Source organism: Thermobia domestica, chromosome 14 (assembly GCF_964235325.1).
Source record: "Thermobia domestica chromosome 14, izTheDome1.hap1.1, whole genome shotgun sequence".
NCBI classification, from domain to species: Eukaryota; Metazoa; Arthropoda; class Insecta; order Zygentoma; family Lepismatidae; genus Thermobia; species Thermobia domestica.
This window is the reverse complement of record NC_137467.1, coordinates 42,202,468-42,226,297: the sequence shown is the minus strand read 5'-3', so window position 1 is coordinate 42,226,297 and position 23,830 is coordinate 42,202,468. Positions and strand designations below refer to the sequence as shown.

The window sequence follows — 23,830 nt, the reverse complement described above, 5'->3', positions numbered from 1 at the left end:
TATGTGTCACAGTTAAGAGTATGTGTCTCACTGTTAGGATTATTTTTGTCACTGTTAAGAAATGTGCGTGACTCTTAGGATTATGTTTGTCATCGTTAAGAGTATGTTGGTCACTGTTAAGATTATGTTCATCACTGTTAAGAGTATATCGTCACTGTTATAAGTATCTGCGTCACAGTTAAGAATGTGTGCGTCACTGTTAGTATTATATTCGTCACTGTTAAGAGTATGTTCGTCGCTGTTAGGACTATGTTCGTCACCGTTAAAAATGTGTGCGTCACTGTTAGGAGTACGTACGTAACTGTTAGAAATATGTTATGTTACTGTTGTTGTTATTTATGGCACTGTTAGGCGTATTTGCGTCACTATTAAGAGCATGTGAGTCGTTGTTAGGATTATATTTCTCACTGTTAAGAGTATGTCGTCACTATTACGATTATTTATGCCACTGTTATGAGTATCTGCGTCACAATTAAGAGTGTGTGTTTCACTGTAAGGATTATATTCGTCACTGATAGGATTATGTTTGTCACTGTTAGGAGTATGTGCTGTCACTATTAGGTTTCTATTTACATTACTATGTGCCAATGTTTTGGTCTGTTTTTAAAGTTTTTTTTTTCAAAAATAAATGAATAAATAAGTATAAATCCAATTAGCCAAATAAAATATATTAAAATGTACAATGTTAAAAAAAAAAAAAACCGAATGGATAATGTACCTACCTATACGAACAACAGAAGAAACAAAAGCCGTGTAAAATATGAATAAGACAAATCTTAAAATAATTCGAAAATTCCTGCACAAACCGCCTATGTTGGCAATCCTGAATGATGAGATAGAGAGAGAGAGAGAGAGAGAGAGAGAGAGAGTTCAAACATGAGTGTTTCTCTTCTATCAAGAATATCCAGCTTATGATTTATATATATGTATAACCGTAAGAGCCTTAGCATATCTTCCCCCACTATCACCACCACTATATACTCCCCTAGTATCCATCCCCGTTGGAGATTTCTGCGCTACCTCCAAAAACATTTCTCGTCACACAAAAGGTAGATTAAACACACTCGAGGGCTCAAAAAAAGACGAAAGAGAAGAGAACGTGATAATAGAAAGGTGCTAAAAGCTAAGGTAGAAGGGAATGAAAAAGCTATGATAAACCTCATTCAAGAGGATTGAGAAGAAGAAGAAGACGAAAGGCTGCTTTAGTTAGCTGAGGTGCTTTCTATTCTAGAGTTTTATAAAACCTTCGATTCTTTCGTTACATTCGTAGAGAGTGTGACTACGTACATACACTATAAGTGAGAGTTTTGTTCAACTTCAATGAAATATAGTATTGTTTTCTAAAAGACATACATATTTTTTTATTTTATGTATGTCCCTTTCTTTAACTTTCTAGTGGGTGTTATAGTGTAGATTTCCTAATTATGAAAAAAAAGCGAATACAAGATTTCAACGGATTAAGAAGCCTAATCACTGCAAAATTAAAATACCGCTAATTTTACAGTAATTATGTGATATCTTCAAATAGATAAAAGATAATCGAAATGTGGAACAAGAGCGCGCTAGACAATATTATTTTGCATGAGGTACCGTTGTCACGAGTCACCTAGTGGCTTTCCGTTTACAGTCATTTGGAAACACGAAAATATATACCGATTTTCTAAATGGCTGGAAATCGAAAGCAGATAAGTGAGTTGTGATTACGGTATCTCGTTTAAAATAATATTGTCTAGGGCACTCTTTTTCCACCCTTCGATTGTCTTTTATCTAGTTGAAGATATCACATAATTTCTGTAAAATTAGCAGTGTTTTAATTTTTCCATGATGGGGCCTCTTAATATGATTATAACTACTAAATGTCTAAATCCATGTGCGAAATTGCCTAAAGCTGCGTATCTCAAACGGTGGCTTAGTGGTAAATCGCTCGTCTCTAGTGTGAGCGATTCCTGGTTCGATCCATCTTTCGCCACGTGAGCTTTGTTGCAGACAAATATCACGTGCATTGTTTCTCTGGATTCTCCCACTTTCTTCAGTCACCATTCTAATCATTATCATCATCATCGTCTCCCTAAACCTTGGAGCATAAGCGTGCGAAGTTAAACTAAAAAGAAAATGAAATTAATTATAGTGAACATTAAATATTTTTTTAAAAAAACAAGCTTTATTAAAATTTTTAATTTAATGATTTTTTTAAAAAAAAATTATAGTCTATGAAAAACTACAAAATTATTATGAGCTAGTATAAATCATAACGCTTGAGTTTAATATTTTGAATTCACTCAATTATATTAAAGAAACATGTAAGCATTAAAATTTAAATATAGAAACAGTTTTTTAAATAGTTATACAACATCCTAAAAATTTATTGTGAGAGAATCAAGAATTGTAAAAAAGAGCACATTCATATCAAAACTTGAACACTAAATTGAAAATGAAATGAAAAGAAATCTTTGAGTTTTACGTCCCGCGGTTATGCCGGTTATTCTAAAGGAGACGGTGATGATGAGTAATGAATGAAATGGTGGAATGAAGAAAGTGGGAGGAAACGGGAGAACCCCGAGAAAACCCACGCACACGATGTTTGTCCACCACAATAGAACACTAAATTGTTTGCTGCACAAAGATGCAATGTGAAGGTGTGTAAATCTAAAAAACTGTGAATCAATTCTTCATAATGATAAAATTTATGAGGAAATAGGAATAAATATGATGGATAATTATTTTTTAACACACTAAAACTTATTACAAAAAATTATAGTGAACTTTAGAAACAAATGTAGAAAAAAACTGTATCGTTTTCACTATACAATATTTTTTGTAAGAAAATTCAAGATTGTAATGAAGTATGAACATAGAAAACATTTCCTTTATCATTTTATTATCTAATTTCTTAAGATTTATTGTAAGAAATATACTTCCAGATTTTTACTTCGAATTTTTTTTCAAGATGCTCAAATTAATAGTGAGAGAATTAAAATATGAAGCATGTTTATAAATATTCCTGAAAATACTGAAATTTATGATAAGAAAATATAAAACACAAAGCAAGTGTATGGAAATTCTTTAAAATACTGTAATTTATTATGGGAAAATTCAAAACACAAAGCATGTGTATGAAAATTCTTGAAAACACTGAAATTTGTTATGAGAAAAATAGCAACACAAAACATGTGTATAGAAATTCTTCAGAATACTGAAATTTGTTATGAGAAGGTTTTAACATAAAAGCATTCATACTTAGATTTTTAATGTATTACAACTTATTACAAGAAAATAAATTATAGCCGGATTAAAGATGAATATGTAGGAATAGTTCTTTAACATTTCCAGCTCTCTGGAAATTTAATGTGAGAGTACGTATTAAGACTGTGGCAAAATAGGAACCACAAAGTGTTGGCATTATTTCTTCAACTCCTTTGTGTATTGTAAAGAAATAACATTTTAGAAAGTGTAAATATATTTTTGTAAGATTCTGATTTAGAATGAGAAAATATAAATAAGAAAAAAAATATATATGAAATTCCTCAATGTGCTGAAATTTATATATGACAACAAATAGAAAACAGTGAATCTGAAAGTATTGAACATTGATTTGTTGTTAACATTTCTGAATTGTATGATCAGAAAATAAAAAAAAAATATCAAATTTTAAAATGATATATTTCCATTTCTTTTAACGTTTCTGATTCTAAAATTAACATATATCAATTTGTTTTAATGTCTCTAAATTGTATGACAACAAAATTTAGAACACTGAATATGAAAGTAACATACAAGTACATCTATTTTTTAACGTTTGTACATTGTATGATGAGAAAATTAAAGATATTAACTCTAAAAGTAACATGTATTGATTTACTTTTAACGTTTCATAATTGTATGCTGAGAAAATTAAAACCGTCGAATCTGAAAGTGATGTGTATGGATTTCTTTTAAAGTTTCTGAATTGTATGATCATAAAATTAAAGACATTTACCTTCAAAGTAACGTGTATCGATTTGTTTTTATCATTTTTGAATTGCGTGACAAGAAAATTAAAAAAAACACTGAATCTAAAAGTAATCTGTATCGATGTGCTTTCAACGTTTCTGAATTGCATGACAAAAAAATTAGAAACGTTAAATCTGAAAGTAATATGCATCGATGTAATTTAACGTTTCTGAATTGCATGACAAGAAAATTGAAAACATTCAATCTGAAAGTAATGTGTATCGATGTGTTTTTAACGTTTCTGAATTGTATGATTAGAAAATCAATGACATTGGTACAGAAATATTTTGAATTGCTTTTGGAGTATATTAAAACAATATTGTATTATTGGCTCCAAAATAAGCCGTACATTTTAAAAATCTAAATTTCAACTGTGAAAAGTTAAGATACGTCTTACAAAAATAGCCACTTACTATATTTCGTATATTTTACGCTTTTCAAAATTATGCTGATTTCTCATTTTGGAACCTCGCACTTTTTATTTGCATTTCTTCTTTTTCATGCTCCGATTTTAAAGGGGATAGTTTATATTTGGGTATTATTTTTCATCTTTTTCCTCTTGAGTTTTAAATATGCGACTTATCTATTGATACGGCGTATTTACAGATGTTCTTGTATATTATATAAGGACAACGTAGCCTTCGCGTGTTGAGATTCATCATGATAAATAAAATACGCAGTAGACCCCTATATAGGACCAAATTTTAAGATTTAATATGATGTTTATTGTGAGAAAGGACAAATATTAGAAATAAATGTTAAAGTGTGTTCATGAAGAATAGTGTGCTCATAAACACTGGTGGCTTTTTGAAAACAGTGGTATCGTTAAAAATTTAAATCTTTTCGCCACAAGCTAAGGAAAGAAGGTTTGCCTAATATACTAATTCATGTATACAGCTTTCCAAAACTGTGTGAAGCTTTCTTCCTTCAGCTTTTAGCGATAAAGTTTAAATTTTGAAGCTTTCTTCCTTTAGCTTGTAGCGGTAAAATTTAAATTTTGAAGCTTTCTTCCTTCAGTTTGTAGCAATAAAATTTAAATTTTGAAAGTTTTTCTTTTAGATTGTAGCGACATAATTTAAATTTTGAAGCTTTCTTCCTTTAGCTTATAGAGATAAATATTTAAATTTTGAAGCTTTCTTCCTTTAGCTTGTAGCGATAAAATTTAAATTTTGAAGCTTTCTTCCTTTAGCTTGTAGCGATAAAAATTTAAATTTTGAAGCTTTCTTCCTTTAGCTTGTAGCGATAAAAATTTAAATTTTGAAGCTTTCTTCCTTTAACTTGTAGCGATAAAATTTAAATTTTGAAGTTTTCCTCCTTTGGCTTGTGGCGATACAAGTAAAACTGAAATTTTGAAGCTTTCTTCCTTTACCTTGTAGCGATAAAATTTAAATTTTTACCGATTTGATTATCCTCAAGAGTCCCTGCTGTATCTAATTTTTTTTTTTTTTAATGAACAAGATATTAGAATTTAAATGTATTTTTTTCTTGTGGTAAGAGTGTGTGAAACCAGAAATATTGTAATTTTCGCACAGCGAGTGAATAGATTCAAGCGAAGGGATGACAAAATTTTGCAACGGTTCCTTGATATTTTAATGACAGTATTCACACAATAACAGACGAAAGCTTGTTCCCAGAAATATGACATCTTCTCTAGCTAGATTGTGATATTTTTCTTTGTACGTTCCGTATTGGCGAACGGGCAAGCACACACCCTTTTACGAGTAGAATAAAATAAAATAAAAATAAAAATAAAAAAATCAGCCTGTCTAATGTAGTACAGGAAGGGTGCATTTTGATATCCTTACACCCCAAATAACCACAACACGTTAGTTTCGCAGCCTAATTATCTTCCTAGGAAGGGGACAGAAAAAAAGGGGGACAAATCCCAGAACTTGTAGTTAAAAAAAGGCGTAAAATAAGAGCGAATGAGCAAAATAAAAAAAAGAAAAGAAAACGCGTGTGCAATTTGCGGTCTTTTCAATGAGGCAATCAAAAAAAGTAAAAAAAAAAAAAAAAAAAAAGGAAGTGAAAGAGATTGGAATGGGGTAGAAGAAAATGAACGCGAAGTTGGAAAAGGAAGAACGAGGAAAGAGGGACTAGAAAACGTGTTCAGAATGTCGGCATAGTAATAAGCGTTAATTGTACGACATTAATGAGAAAATACGCGCCCCCGAAGACTGTTATTGAGTGCAGTGGGTAGGTAGCAAAAGGTGGAATGGGACTTTTCCTTTTTTTTTTTTTTTGTGCCCGGACTTGGTGGTGAAATGGCTACAGAGAGGGTATTTTGCTGTCCCTGTAACATGGGTTGAGTTAGAGATGGGAGACTTGACTATAGGTTGTGATGGCAATCGCCAATTTTTCTCCTGTATTTTTATTTTTTCTTCTTTTTTTCGAAACGAAGAGAGAGGGAGAGCAACTAGCAAGAGATAGAAACGAGAGAAAAAAGAGAGAGAGGATGAGACGTCGTTAGGGCTTCCAGGTGACGCCCAAACTACCGGAAAAGGGAGGTGCTTCGATCCGTGAAAAAAGACGCCGATTGGAGCTACAAAACCAGTGTTGTAAACTAACAAGTCATCTAACTATACTTAGTAACGTACGTCATTCTTCAATTCTGATGTTGATAGCACACAATTCTCAATTTTTAGCTGTATTTTAAGGGTGTTTACGGGAGCGCCCACTGACATTTGGTGGCACCACATGCCCATATCTTTCCAATTTATTTTGTAAGAGACCTATAATATTAAAATAATTCAATCAAATTCAATAGATACATACTCAAACCAGGCTTATACGCAGGAATTTATTTCGGGAGGGGTCTAAAGCTATTGCGAGGTATCCGAATTCAATATGAGGATAAAATCTGGAATAATTAGCGGGCCTATCCGGTTTGCCATCAGGACCATACTGTGTTTCATGATCAGGTCAAAAGTCACGTTGCGTGCTAAATCGAGTCTGGAGATTCCAAATCCAGATATGAGATATTTTAAGGACGTGGCGTCCGCATGGGTTGCCCTGGGTAATTCGCAGAAGATGCTTATACTTTACCATTATCCTTGATTTTACTCGAACAACTTGACTTTCGATAATGATCTATCCATATTTACCTTACGTGCTATACATCGTTTTAAGCTCTTCGTTATGTCTTTGTAATAAGCTTTTAATTAGCCATCTCCTTATTATACTTTTTTTTTTTTTTTTTTTTTTTTTTTAGATATGTGGACTACTTTATTTTTAAAAAAATTCATTTTAATGTTCATCTTTAGTGATTTTTTACTATGTTCCATCCATTTTAGAACAATTTGCTTTTAGAATATATAATCTATCTAGCCTCTTCTACATTTCAGCTGAATTTCAGCCATCTCCCCCAAAATCTGCTCACATCATTACAACCAGATAGGTCCTTATAGAATAATCGGGATTTTTCGGAGAGGGTCCGGACCATCAAAACACAACTTCATACGTCCCTGATTCAAACCATACACGTATCCAGAACTAGTCGTATGTATTTACAGAAAGGTAATTAATGGATAACTTTTCATATTAGTATGAGCAAAGGTAATTCAAGTTCATCAACCTCTCACTATAATATTCTCGTGTTCAGTGGATTGAAGATCAAATATAATGTTATTCCAGTGAATTGAAGAATAATGGATAACATTTTTGAACCATATCAATGGGGGAAAAGAATCAAACCGTTTTATTAGGATGTCCATAGACATCCCGGTCTCGGTGCGACACTCGATCGAAAAAGTGTGGTAAAATTTTTCAGGCCAGCCATATAAGTAGGGTTTTTCTTGGGATTTTCTCAATCACACCAGGCAATTGGCGGTATGGTATCTCACATAATGGTCACAGATCGCTTCCCATTTCTTTCTTTCTCGCCGGTTCCCCCGACAGTGTGATCGTTGCGGGACGGGCTAACAATGGCCAAAGATGCCGAAAGGCCAAAAAATTTAATTCCTGATTCTGATCCTTGAAAAATGTTACAGTTAAACAAGAATTAAGGTTGAAAGTTGGAAATGTAAAGAAATAAAGAAAATATTGGAGATTTCCGTCTAGAATATATTGCTCACGCCCAGAGAGTTATTTCAAATATTAATTCACTGAGGCCACAGTTTTCTTTTGCCCTTGTCCCCTCCTTCGTGGGCATCCATGGGTCCAGGGTATGTAGTTGGATCACCACAATAAATTGTACACTCACATTGCATAATACACCTACAGACTTGGTGGGAAAAAAAGGAGAGTGAGAAAATAATAAGGAATTCCTAGTAAGTTTTATTAATTGAAAAACAGACACAATTGTCCGTGTTTGTACAACCATAGGTCTGATCCTCCACAGCTTCTATAAATGAATAAATAAAATTAAAAAAAAAATCATGAAACGCAGTGTGTGCTTTCTTTAACGTTATGAAGAATTACTGTTGTTGCTTGGAGTCGAATTCGTTCAAGAATAAGAAAATATGTTGAAATCTTTCAGTTTAACGTCCCACGTTTATACCTTTTGGTTTAAGGGATACGGATGATTAAGAGTCTTCATCCCAGCGAAATTAAAATACCGCTAATTTTACAGTAATTATGTGATATCTTCAAATAGATAAAAGATAATTGAAATATGGAACAAGAGCGCCCTAGACAATATTATTTTGCGTGAGGTACCGTTATCACAAGTCACCTAGTGGCTTTCCGTTTTCAGCTGTTTAGAAACGCGAAAATAAATGCCGATTTTCAAAATGGCTCGAAATCGAAAGCAGATAAGTGAGTCGTGATAACGGTTTCTCATGTAAAATAATATTGTCTAGGGCGCTCTTGTTCCACATTTCGATTATCTTTTATCTATTTGAAGATATCACATAATTACTGTAAAATTAGCGGTATTTTAATTTCGCCGGGATGAAGACTCTTAAGGCAAGTGAATGATGATGGAAGAATCCGTGAAATGAGAATGTGTGAAAAACCGGGGGTATCCCCTGAAAATCTACGGACATGATATTGTCCACCACAAACTTACTTGGCCGGGGCTCGAACCAGGGACCCCTGCACTAAAGGTAAGCACTTTACCATTGAGCCGCCGTGCACTAGTTCAAGGATAAGAGACTGAATTCACCCTCACGTTTTCTCCCACATTTTTAATTCCACCCTTTCTTTCTTGATCTTTCACTTTCATTAATGTTATGTCATTTTAGCTTAAAGGGAATACGTATGGGAAGTCAATTAAAGAATTTAATTGATTTTGTTTTGAAGAATTATTCTTGTTGTTTTTGGCCGAAATCGGTCGAGCACAAGACCCTGAATTCGGCTCTACCTAACTTTAAAATAGAAAATGTTTCACGATAACGGATTGTGGGTGGAAATATTGTTGATACGGATAGAAATATTATGGATGCGAATAGAAATAAAGTGGATGCGAATAAAAATATTATGGATGGATATTGAAATATTGTGGATGCGGATAAAAATATTGTGGATGTGAATAGAAATGTTATGGATGTAGATAGAAATATTATGGATTCGAATAGAAATATTGCAGATAGAAATATTGTGGATGAGGATAGAAATATTGTGGATACTGTTAAGAAATATTGCGGATGGAAATATTGTGGATACTGTTAAGAAATATTGTGGATGTGGATAGAAATATTGTGGATGAGGATAGAAATATTGTGGATACTGTTAAGAAATTTTGTGGATGCTGATAGAAATATTGTGGATGCGTGTAGAAATATTGTGGATTAGAATAGAAATATTGTGGATGGAGATAGAAATATTGTGGATGTGGATAGAAATATTGTGGATGCATGTAGAAATATTGTGGGTGTGAATAAAAATATTGTGGATGGGGATAAAAATATTGTGGATGGAGATAAAAATATTGTGGATGTGGATAGAAATATTGTGGATGCATGTAGAAATATTGTGGATGTGAATAAAAATATTGTGGATGAGGATAAAAATATTGTGGATGCGGATAGAAATATTGTGGATGCATGTAGAAATATTGTGGATGAGAATAGAAATATTGTGGATGGGGATAGAAATAGTGTGGATGCTGATAGAAATATTGTGGATGCTGATAGAAGTATTGCGGATGCGGATAGAAATATTGTGGATGCGGATAGAAATATTGTGAATATGGAAAGAAATATTGTGGATGCGGTCAGAAATATTGTGAATGCGTGAAAAGATGTGTATGTGGATAGAAATATTATGGATGCGGATAGAAATATTGTGGATTCGAACAGATGTATTGCTGATGGAAATATTGTTTATGAGGATAGAGATATTGTGGATATTGTTCAGAAATATTGTGGATACATGTAGAAATGTTGTGGATGTGGATAGAATTATTTTGGATGCGGGTAGAAACATTGTGCCTAAGGATATAAATATTATGGATACGGAGATAAATACTGTAGTACGGGTAGAAATATTGCGGATAAAAATATTGTGGATGAGGATAGAAATATTGTGAATGTGGATAGAAATATTGTGGATGCTGATAGAAATATTGTGGATGCGAATAGAAATATTGTTGATGTGAATAGACATATGGGTGCGGATAGAAATACTTTGGTTTCGTACAGAAAGAATGTTTCGATTGAAATATTGTTTATGAGGATAGAGATATTGTGGATACTGTTCAGAAATATTGTGGATGCATGTAGAAATATTGTGGATGCGGATAGAATTATTGTGGATGCAAGTAGAAACATTGTGCCTGAGGATATAAATATGGTGGGTGCTGATATAAATATTGTGGATGCGGATAGAATTATTGTGGATGCAAATAGAAACATTGTGCCTGAGGATATAAATATGGTGGATGCTGATATAAATATTGTGGGTGCGGATATAAATATTGTGGTGCGGATATAAATATTGTGAATGCGGATAGAAAATATTGTAGATGCGAATAGAAATATTGCGGATAGAAATGTTGCGTATGCGGATAGAAATGTTGTGGATGCAGATAGAAATGTTGTGGATGCGGATTGAAATATTGTCGATGGAGATAGAAATATTGTGGATGCGGATAGATATATTATGGATGTAGATAGAGATGTTCCGGTTGCGATATGCAGGTCAAGCAATCAAATTAATAAATAATTTTCTTGATTACCCGGAGGTTTTTTCTCACAACGTATATAATTATAACTTCTCCTGTTTGTTAGCGTACTTTTACTCTTCTTCAAGAATACTTAAAAAAAAGGTTTGTCTCTGCACCTTAATACCCAACTTTCACACCCATTCAATGTTATTTTCGTTACAGTGCAATTATATTACGCGCGCCACTTCCGGTTGCGACTTGCTCCTGGTTCGTTCCCAGGCCAGATACATTTGAGATGGACACCACTGTGCCTGTGAGTTTTTTCAAGATTCTCCCGTTTAGTGCTACATTCTAATTTCGGCAAATTTGTCATGATCACTAACGTTAATTAATCATCCGTCTCCTATAGTAAATGGAATGAAATATTTCAGTTTTACGTCCCACGATCAGGCCCGCAACTAGAGGGGGGCTAGGGGACCTGCCCCCTAAAGTTTTCCTGGCCCCCGAGACTTCAATACAAGATGCCATCATTAAAACAAAAACAAAAACAAAAAAAATTGAGATAATATTTGTAAGAGAACTTTTAATGACTTCCCGCCCTAACTTATTCATGCCCCCCCAAACCTCTGCGGCTTGTTGCGGCCTGCCCACGATTATGCTGGCTAGGCTAAAGGAGACGGTGATGATAAGTAATGAATCCAATGGTGGAATGAATAAAGTGGGATGAAACGGGAGAATCCCGAGAAAACCCACGAACACAGCATTTGGCCACCAAAAAGCCCACTTGGCGCGAGCTGAGATTGAACCTGGGATCCAACGCACCAGAGGTGAACGCTCTACCACTTAGCCACTGTATCTCCTATCTCCTTTAGCCTACAGAGTATAATGTTGGGGCGTACTCTGAACATTTTCATTTTGTATATGTCATACTGAGTTAATTCGGAAAAAGTATTAGAAAACAAACTAAACAGTGTACATACTCGTTTTTGGTTCTTTTCTTTCTTTTTTTATTTTGCTTTCTTTTATTTTCTACAATATTCCAGTTCTCTTTCTACATTTTACATTCAATTCTACATTTTCTTCTTATATGTGTTGTTTTCGTTCTTATATATGCTATTTTCTCTTTCTTTTTTTCTCCTGTACTGTACACAATTTTTCTCTCTCTCTCTTTTCCATTGCAGTGGATGGATTTAATCCGCGTCTGCTTTCTGCTCTACTGAGTGGAACGTTTATCCCCGTCCAGATTAACACAGAATTACAAATCCAAGCGAACGAACAAATGAACAGCCGAAAAAAAACCGCAGTCCTTTGCCTGGCTTTTGAGTTTTTACATTTTTATTATATTTTCCTTTTGGTTTAACTCTTTTTTTCTTGCTTTTTTGCTTTTCTCTTGTTTTTTGTTACAAAAAAAATCTAGATAAAGAGTGCAAAAATTAGAAAATAAAATTGAGCACTAAATATATATATGTAAAATAGTATCATAATAATAGTTTTCAATAATGATTCATTATTGTATAATATAATTATATAATTTCCACTTCATTATTTATGACATTTAGTAAAATACCGTAGAATGTACGTTGGACGTTCAAAGTCTGTTTACTGATTTCTTGATTTTAGTTTAGCTTCATGTATAACAGCAATCAATATGAGACGTGGAACCACGGTTCAATGGAATCCGAACCATATGACCTTCTGTCGGGTATTGAATCCGGGTCTCCCGTGAAAAAGGCGCGTACGCTATCCACATTGCCACAAGGGAGCTTTTAAACTCTGTTTACGCCGCATGAAGCTTGCATATATATGCTCGTTTCTTGGTGGGTACTTATGTCGTTGTGATAGTGTGTTAAAACATTAGTTCTATTTTGCCTTTGTGTAGAGTAGGAACGTTGATTAAAAGTTGGAATGTTGTATTAAAAGAGAAGGAACGTTGTATTAGAATAGTCGGGACGTTGTATTAAAAGAGTAGAAACGTTATATTAAAAGAGTAAAAACATTGAGTTAAAAGAATAGAAACATTGGATTAAAAGAGTATCAACGTTGAATTAAAAGAGTAGAAACGTTGGATTAAGAGTAGAAACGTTGCATTAAAAGAGTAAGAACGTTGCGTATAAAAGTAGAACGTTGAACTAAAAGAGTAGAAACGTGGGTTAAAAGAGTAGAAGTGTTAGATTAAAAGAGTAGAAACGTTGGATTAAAAGAGTAGATGTGTTAGATTAAAAGAATAGGAACGTTAAATTAAAAGAGTATGAACATTGGGTTAAAAGAGTAGGAACGTTGGATTAAAAGAACAGGAATGTTGGATTAAAAGAGTAGAAGCGTTAGATTAAAATGGTAGGAACGTTGGATTAAAAGAGCAGGAAAGTTAAATTTTTAAAAAGCGTCAAACTTAATACTCTGATTCCTTATAGAAGCAGAAAAAGCCATTATCTTTGAGAAAATGCCATGAATAAGAATACAAAAGGAAAAAAAAAAACTTCTAAAATGTTTCTCTGGCTCAAAATTTTGATTATTAAGTTCTAAGCAGTACATTAATATTTATATTTTTTAAAAAATAAAAATGTACATCAAAATAAAGAGTTGTATAAAGATATGAAAAGAATGGCATGTTAACGTTGAGAAGGGAGAATCGTTACTTATGAATCTGATTTGTTTTGATTTGATTTTTAGTTTAGCGTCCTTTTCAGCAGCGAAGCTATACGAGACGTGGGCCTACAACTTAACGTGGAATCCGAACCACATTAGCTCCCACCGGGAATTGAAACCAGGTCTCTTAAGTTAAAGGCACAGATGCTAACCACGTAGGCACGAGAAAGCTCCACTTATGAATCTGATTGAATATTTAAGTGATCTAAACATTGTGATTAATGATCAAATTTGAAACAGACATTTCAAATACGAAGCTAATATGTTCGAGCGCGTAATATCCGAAATTAAGGTATGTAGAATCTACTGATAGACAACAAATGAATAATTACATTTTCAGGAACAGTACATTACAATAAAAAAATATTTTTCTTCCAAATTTTGTTATTAAAAATTGCAGAGCTGTGTTCCTACATTGTACTATAATTTACATTAGATCCCTTGTTCTGTGTCCTCATATGTAACTCATATGCCAGTTAGTAAGAGAATCGTGGGTATATTCTTCGAAACCTTGAAGGTTACAGTGGCTCAGTAGTAGAGCATTCACCTTCAGTACGTGGAGTCCCTAATTCGATTCCAGCTCGTGCGAAATGAACGTTATGGTGGACAAACAAGTTAGTAAGTCCGTCCGTCCGTTACTCCGCACGTTAACTCTTCAACAAAAACTATTTTTAATTTTTCTTTTGTATTTTTACTTTTCTTTTTGTAATAAAAAGCTAGAACAATTATCTTGGTTGAGTTTGTTAATGGAATCAATCCGGTAATATCTGCATGGGCCATGTTAATTTTTACATACTGTATAGTTTAAAATCATGATATTCCCTAATTTCTATGCAACTTGTACAACAACAAAGCATTGCAGTTTGCCTATAGTAAAAGGATATGTAGATTTTCTTACTGTATGTTTAGAATCGTGATATTCCCTAACATCTATGCAATTTTGTACAACAACAAACCATTACTGTTTGCATATGCTAAATGAATATGCAGCTTTTACTGTTAAATGTAGTTTAAAATCCTGATATCCCTGACTTATATGCAAACTGTACAATAACAAATCATTGATGGTTGCCTATACTAAAAGGATATGTAGCTTCTATCTTACTGTAAATTGTGGATTAAAATCTTGATATTCCCTAAGTTGTATGCAACCTGTACAACAATAAAGCATTGCTGGTTGCGTATGCTAAAGGATATGTAGTTTATCTTACTGTGAAATCTAGTTTAAAATCCTGATATTCCCTAACTGCTATGCAACCTGTATAACAAGAAAACATTATTGGTTGCCTATGGCAAAGGATAAGTAGCTTTTCTTGCTGTAAAATGTGATTTAAAATCCTGATATACCCTAACTTTTATGCAATCTGTACAATAATAAAGCATTGCTGTTGCCTATGATAAAAGTATATGTAGCTTTTTTCCTGTAAAATGCTCATTAGCTTTTAGTTGCGTGATCCTCTTTACTGTCTTTACCAGAATTTATTAGAAACTCTTTTTTTTTTTAAAAAAAAAAAAAGTAAATGAATTCTGATTTTAAATTTCTTTCATCTTTCAAATCTACTAGAAGATCTCGAATAAATAACACGCAAAATTCCTCTCTTAAGATATTACGCCAAGGGAAGAAAACCCAGCTATTTTTGGAAGATTTATTTCTTCGAAAAGGTTTATTTTACTCAACAACAACGAGATGAATTTGCAACAATTTCTCAGAAGGCGATGATCTGCTCATTCTCTTCTCACTCATTTCCTTGCCTTCCAGTGCCTTCAAGATCAATATAAGTTAGTTTGTCTTCATTGGGTATCTCGGTTTCAACACATTTTGATGCGTTCAGGAGATTTTACCCCCTCTTGAACGCACACACACGTAAATATAACACACACACACAGAGAAACATTCTCCCTTTGATGCTTTGGAAATGAACCAATCAGAATGCTAAACGTTACTACTTCATCATATTCCCCACCTCTTCTCGTTTTTCTCTCTCTTTCCTCTACATCTTACATTTTCTCAAATCATTTTTAGTTCTTCCCCTTCTCCTTCGCTCTCTACGCGTTTCTAATTCCCTTCTATCCTCTCTCCCCTCTTATCTTTCCCCTTTCTTCGTATCTACATTCCTTCTTCCCTCCAGCGTTCCTTCATTTCTCATAAACACCATCATCCGTACAACCACAGCAAACCCCCAAGACTAAAGCCTTCCTCAAGCCATGTTTCAGAAATAGCAAAGTACAGATCGTTTCCTAGAAGTTTTGAAAAGCAGTCTTTGCTCGTTTCTCTCTATAAAGTCTGCCCAAAGCCTTCCTTCTATACTTTGACTCCGGCATGTTTCTCTTCTTTGTGGGTGTGTATGCGTGTATGCGTTTCTGCGACTGCGTACATAATGTGTTACTGAGAGAAAGAGAGATACTCGTACACACGCACACATGTGAAATATAGAATGGAGGGTCTTAACAGTCTCTTAACTTAAAACTGAAAATCTTGACTAAATTAACCGTACCGTAGCCGTCGGTGTGTGACGTCATCCTTACCTGTGTCTACTTTGCTTTCTTATTTCCTCTTTTCTCTTCCTTTTCCTTCGACCCCCCTTTTTTGTTTACTCTCTTAGTTTCCAAACCTCGCACCTCAAATTGCATTAGGTTTAACATTACATGGAAAATTGAAGACTTACCCATTCGTGAACGGGGTTCATCTGTAAACAGTTCTCAGAGGCTCCGAGAGCACGAAGAGAAAGACAACTCAAAGACAAAAGGGAAAGACAGAGAGCAAAAATTTAAGAACTGTTGTGAAGCGCATAGCAGGCTTCTTCCTTTAGGTTTTCCATCGAACAAAGACATTTGAGAATAACTTGCAACTTAATGAGAACCTAACAGAGGAAGCAGAAAGAGTGGGGGTGGGAGGAGACAGTAGAGCATAGCAGAAAGGAAGAAGAAGAAGAAGATTTGTTCAGCCTAGTCGTGAACCAGAAGCACTAATAAGGTTTCAATAGGTTGCCCCACCTTTTGGGATTACCCCATCCTATCGTATACTGTCGCATCAACGAGATATAAATCGTTTCTTCCCCCTCTGTCTGTCTGTTGTAAAGGAAGAAGCAGCTTACAAAGAAACAGTCAGCGTTCTTATACAAAGAATATACAACAACAAAACAAGACAAATTAATTTTAAAATATAAATTACTGAAGAGTAATTAAGATGAAATGTACAAAATGATATTAACTGATTAAGTATTTTAAAGATTTATAAACAAAACTTCCATATTCAATTTAATAATATTTCTAGAAAGTTACAAGTAGCATCTCTTGGGGGGAAACAAACAACAGTCGATATAAACTGATACTTAACAATGTATTTTTCCCTATTCATTGCAACACTGGAAATCATTACATAAATAACTAACACTTTCTGATCATCCATAAATAACTAACACTTTCTGACCATTCTTGAATAACTAACACTTTCTAACTATACATAAATAACTAATACTTTCTGACCATACATAAATAATACTTTCTGATCATAATAAACAACTAACGTTTCCTGACAATATATATATATATATAACTAACACTTTCTGACTATACATAGATAACTAACACTTTCTCACCATACATAAATAATACTTTCTGATCATAATAAACAACTAACGTTTCCTGACAATATATATATAACTAACATTTTCTGACCATACATAAATAACACTTTCTGATCATAATAAACAAATAACGTTTCCTGACAATACATATATAACTAACACTTTCTGACCATACATAAATAACTAACACTTTTTCACCACACCATACATAAATAACTAACAATTTTTGACCATCCATAAATAACTAACGCTTTCTGACCATTCATAAATAACTAACACTTTCTCACCATACATAAATAATACTTTCTGATCATAATAAACAAATAACGCTTTCTGACAATACATATATAACTAACACTTTCTGACCATACATAAATAACTAACACTTTTTCACCACATCATCCATAAATAACTAACACTTTCTGACCATCATAAATAACTAACACTTTCTGATCATTCATAAATAACTAACACTTTCTGACCATTCTTGAATAACTAACACTTTCTAACTATACATAAATAACTAATACTTTCTGACCATACATAAATAATACTTTCTGATCATAATAAACAACTAACGTTTCCTGACAATATATATATATAACTAACACTTTCTGCCCATACATAAATAATTAACACTTTTTCACCATACATAAATAACTAACAATTTCTGACCACACATGAATTACTAACACTTTGACAACACATAAATACCTAACACTTTCTGATCATATATAAATAACTAACACTTTCGGACCATACATTAATAACTAACACTTTCTGAACATACATAAATATCTAACTTTTTCTGACCGTTCATACACTTTCTTATCATACATAAATAACTAACATTTTATGACACATAAAATACTAACACTCTTTGACGATATAAACATAACTAACACTTTCTTACCATAAATAAATAAATAACACTTCCTGACCACAACAATACACTTACTTATTAAAACTAAAATGAACTGTTACAGTTTCAATAACTTAACGTTGTTTTCCTTAAACATTCTATCTCAGACTGATTGAGTGTTTAGAGAAGACAACGTTACGTTGTTGAAGCTAATATTTTTTTAAAGTTTTAATAAATAAAGTATATTATGCTCTAGTCAGAAAGTGTTAGTTAGGTATGTATTGTTAGAAAGCGTTAGTTGTTTATTATGATCAGAAAATATTATTTATGTATGGTCAGAAAGTGTTAGTTATTCATGAATGGTCAGAAAGCGTTGGTTATTTATGAATGGTCAGAAATTGTTAGTTATTTATGTATGGTGAAAAGTGTTAGTTATTTATGAATGGTCAGAAAGTGTTGGTTATATATGTATTGTCAGGAAACGTTAGTTGTTTATTATGATCAGAAAGTATTCTTTATGTATGGTGAGAAAGTGTTATTTATTTATTTATGGTCAGAAAGTATTAGTTATTTATGTATAGTCAGAAAGTGTTAGTTATTCATGAATGGTCAGAAAGTATTAGTTAGGTATATAATTTTACATATATACACAGTACACAAATAAATAATCTGGTCAAGGAGAATTAAATATTTGACAAACAAACATTTTCGTGCCATGACAATTAGTTTCTCACGATTTTCTTGAAAGCTACATATGAAAATTTTACCTTCAAACATGTCATATTGTTGACTTATATGTGCTCTATTAATATATATATATATATATATATATATATATATATATATATATATATATATATATATATATATAGTCTTTGAAAAAATGTTATAGTAGCCTCGCGTAGATTAGTTGCCTTTTGTGAGAGCATTCCCGGGTTCGATTCCAGGTGTGGACACTCGGTCGAAAGGGTGTAACTGGTTTTTCAGGAGCGTCATTTCAGATTTTGCTTGGGGGGGGGCGGGCAAAACCCCTTGATATAAGTGGAATTTCGCGTTTTTCACTCATTTACTACTACTCTATTGATAAAATCTATATAAATCTCAAACTCAGGGGAGGGCAAATGCCCCTCCCTGCCCCCCTAAATGACGCCCCTGCGCCGAAGGAAGTCATCTTTCATATGTGACGTGCTAAATGGTTATAGATGCCAAAAGCCCAGAAATCTAATTCCTAGTCCTAATTTTTGAAAAATGTTATAGCTAAATAAGAATTAGGTTTAAGATTTATCAGTAATTTTGGGCTGTATCTCATTAACGACACGACTGCTATGTAGTGATGCCTTTTCATCTCAATAGACGACGTGGTTATAACAAAATATTATTTTTTTGTTTTAGATTTACAAAAAAAAAAACTTTTTCTTAATTTTCTCAAAAACTACTCATGAGGTTTTACATTCATCTATATCATTTTATTCAGCTTAGTGAGATTTATCGATTGGTACGAGACACATGCAGAAAGTAAGTTCTGGTGAACTGTAAAATGACGGGCAATCGTAATAAGAAAATCATTTCATTATCCTGGAGTTAGTGATATATATATATATATATATATATATATATATATATATATATATATATATATAATTTACTTTTCAACATATGCACAGGAATGGATTAGCCATTAAGCAAATTAACCACGTGCTGAGGGCATCAAGGAAAGCATGTGAAAGTAACCTGGCGGAAGCATAATTGTGTGATGTCAGTAGCGTAGATGTTTATTGTACTCCAACCGCACTCACCCTCGGCTATGCAATGGTATTTGTCCATCACCCTCGCTCATCCATGCCCTCGCAGTGGCAGTTGGCCCTCGCTTTCGCCCTCGTGCTGGAAACTTGTCCTTGCCCTCACGCACCCTTGCCCTCTCGAAAAGAGTTGTCTACCGCCCTCGCGCACCCTCGCAGTGGCAGTTAGCCCTCTCCCTCTTATCATTGAGTGCGAGGGGTATTTGAGGGTGATGAAGCCCGAGAAGGCATCCATCACGAGGATCAAAGCTTTAATTTTCCAGCCTCATTGTTGAGTTATTACCTTAATACACGTTCTAAACAACAAAAACTAAAGGTATCATCGTACAAGTTACTCCGGATAACCTGAAATGGAAAACTTGTTACAATGGAGATTTCGATAGTGACGTTCACATCATTTATCAACAGTATCCAATACCTTTACTTCAAAATAATCCTTGAACTACAATGGATTCATAAGTATTCAGCACTCATGCAGCAATACACGGCATGATACGTGAACATGATACGCGCATAATCTTTCGCCGGATGCAAGGTACGTCACCCAACGAGTGCAGTGTCACAATGCATTGCACGATGGGTTCCAAAACAACTAACAGCGGAGCACAAGCAGAAGAATCTAACATTCGCTTTTACCGAAATACACAGAGAAACTTCTCATAGCAGAATTTGCCATGGTCCATATGGCACAATACCGCAAATGATATTATATATAGATACATTAAGAACAAGAGCATTCGCAGAGTGCAGGCCTCCGCCAAGAGTCATGGAACCGAAGAAACAAAACCACTCATATCAGGGACGTATGTAGGAAGTGGGTCCGGAGGGTCCTTATCCCTTCGAAATCTTGAGTTTTTTTTTTTTTTTTTTTTTTTTTGTAAATTTAGTCTAATTTTGGGGTGATTTTACAAGTCTCATTGGCGCGACTAAGAAAAAAGAGCTACTTAAAAAAAGGAACTCACCTGCTTAATAAAACTAGGAATAAGAAAGATACATTAGCGATATGTTGACCGTAGACTACCCAATTTAAAATATATTCAAGGTAATTAACTTTGAACTTATTACGTGCCAGGAGCGATTTTTTTTTGCTACTTTGAAACTGTAAAATCTTGGATAATTTCCTTGCTCCTGATCTTGACATTACAAGTGCTACTATTGATACACGTGCCTTGGGTTGGTAACTCCTTATTCGGGTGGACTAAACTCTACCATTTTGGCTCGTAGGTTTGAAGACATTTATTGTAATATCTTATAGGGGACTTAAACCTCTTCTGCCTTCGTAACTACTTTCATCAAAGAAGAAGACGACGAAGAAGAAGACAAAGGAGAAACGATAAAGCAGTGGGAGGGATAAAGAGGAAGAGGAAATTTAAGTACCGGTAATCTCGTCGCCAGCGCCCCCTAGCTCATTTTATTGGCTGTCCAACAATGGGTAAAGTTTCACAGCAAAGTTGGCATCAACTTAAGATATGGTGAGCATCTATTCGCAAGGGGAGGAAAGTCGTAGAGAAGATTCTAAGAAGGGATCTGTGTGTCTGTAGTGGATACGAAGGATGGGTATACGTATACTGCTTTGAACCAAATTTTAAAATAAGAATATTCGAATTTGTACATCTTATTTTTTAATCGAGTATGAACATTAATTCTAAAATACATTGAATCAGTGTTTCTTTCAGAAACTATGTTCCGGGGGGCACACTTCGTATTCTGGACGGCACTGCTGGTACTATTCTATTTATTATTATATAATAGACGTAATATTTTGGTCTCCCCCGGGGGGCACTCTCAGAGCTTCGGGGGGCAGTGCCCCCCTAAAAAAAGTCTGGAAGAAACACTGGTCATAATCACTAATCCCAACTGCTTCCCCAAGCTTTCATTTCGTCTACAAATTGCCTGTACACTAACGCCATCTGTTGATGTCAGGTAGAAGACACTGCAGCTAGCGACAACTAGTAGCCTAACTGCCAACTATTGGGAATTAACTTGACAGGCGTTTATAGTAAGAATTTACAATATCTAAATATTTTAGCCAAGACGTGATTGCAACCCGCAACTCTAAAATGTTTTAAAGTTTCTAATGAACGCGGTTAAATTCTAATTAATTAAATTCTAAAATGATATCAAAGAGACTGCCTCCTAACTGGAAAAAATAGAATAATTACAATTAGTCTTAAGTACTTTAATTATCACCAAAAAAATGCAATAACTACCGGTAATACTGCACCAGTGATGGAAGAGTTTGATAACCATAACATTTTTGTTTAGTACTGTATATAGGCTGCAAAATGGTCATGATAATTTTAAAAATTAGCATGGCGATACAAATTTGTTTTCTATCTTTCCGTACAGGTCACAGCGGCATCAACCAGCTTGGCGGAGTGTACGTGAACGGCCGTCCTCTGCCGGACAGTACACGGCAGAAGATCGTGGAATTGGCGCACTCCGGTGCTCGTCCGTGCGACATCTCCCGAATCCTCCAAGTATCCAATGGATGTGTATCCAAAATACTAGGAAGGTAAGGTACTTACGTTTGTAAAGGAAAGTCTTATTAGATTTGTGAGAAAGCTTTCGGAAAGTAAGATTCCTTGTTTATTTTCTTAAGGCAAATTGCTCTTACATAGACATCACTTTAATGTAGAGTTGGATTTAGCTCTTAGCCTCTTACAGACCAAAGAAGTCTCCTGTCGTATTATTTTTAGATTTTTTTTTAAAAAAATCACTTTTAAGTAGTAATACCTCATACCGCATATTATTATCAATTTACTTATTAGTAATTAATTGAATGTGAATTAAATAAAGATTTAAAAATTTAAACAGAGTACGACATAGTTAATTACTTTCGTATTCTAAAAATCACGACACTATGGAAGAACTTTTCATTATCTTTAAAATAATGTATATTTCAAATTTCACATCTAGTGTCATTATTATGTTAAGAGGTAAAGGGTGTCTTGTAATAAAGAACTCAACTTTTGAAATACTCGCCATTTCTGTTCGAATAAGTTGGCAGCACTGAACGTTACACGATTTTCATCTGTTGTATTTGTGGTTTAAAGTCACGGAGCGCCAACCAACGCATGAATCACCATCTGTTTTCCGTACAGATAGGAATGGAGCGATTTACGACGGAACAGTGTGATGAAAATCGTATAACGTTCAGTGCTGCCAACTTACTAGATCAGAAATGGCGGGCATTTCAAAAGTTGCAGGATATCCCTTATCTTTATGGGATAGACCTACCCCTTAGTTCCTTAAAAGAACTTTGTGATTTGGGAAATCATGACCGTTCTTTAAAACTGATACCAAAATAAAGCAAGCATTAAAAAAAATTACAGGGAATAACGAATTATATCGCCTCTAGTTGGGGCTCTGGGCTCGGGTCTATAAAATCTGTTGAGAAATCCAGCTCTACTTGAACGAAACTTCATTCGAAAACTTTTAAAATTATTTTACACAAATATGGCTGCTCTATTTTACTAATATAGGCAAAACCAAGTTCATATTCTTCTGCTAGTGTCTTGTTAATAGGAAATCTGAAAAATGACAAGGATATCTTAAAAGGCAATAATATAAAATTAAAACGAGATTAACATATAGTCGTTGTCAGATATTTATTTACATATTTATGCGACTGACTCATAACACACATGAAAATCAGCCTAATATGTTACGTTAAAAATATATCCAATCTTGTCTCTCCGAGAGTTTATGATTGCTCGATATTTACGCTGTTCTTTAGCTCACATGGTTTCTGTGTTTATAAATTCCGGCAGAACTTACATATGGTTCGAACTGTAGAGGTACCAATATTAAACTACAGATACACTTTTTATGGAAGTACAGACTGGCGAAGAACCTTATATTCCCAATAAAGAAAACCAATCTGATTTATATGGAACTA

General features: G+C 33.9%; 1 protein-coding gene across 4 annotated transcripts in view; it reads left to right on the top strand.

Annotated features, from left to right (window-relative positions):
- toy (paired box 6 protein twin of eyeless) overlaps nucleotides 1-23,830 on the top strand; it is a 236,863-nt gene that overhangs the window by 77,540 nt on the left and 135,493 nt on the right. For all 4 annotated transcript variants that reach the window (XM_081737898.1, XM_081737899.1, XM_081737900.1 and 1 more), the window contains exon 3: nucleotides 22,279-22,444. In XM_081737898.1, the coding sequence (XP_081594024.1) occupies nucleotides 22,279-22,444 (166 nt within the window). The remainder of the gene's footprint in view (nucleotides 1-22,278; nucleotides 22,445-23,830) is intronic.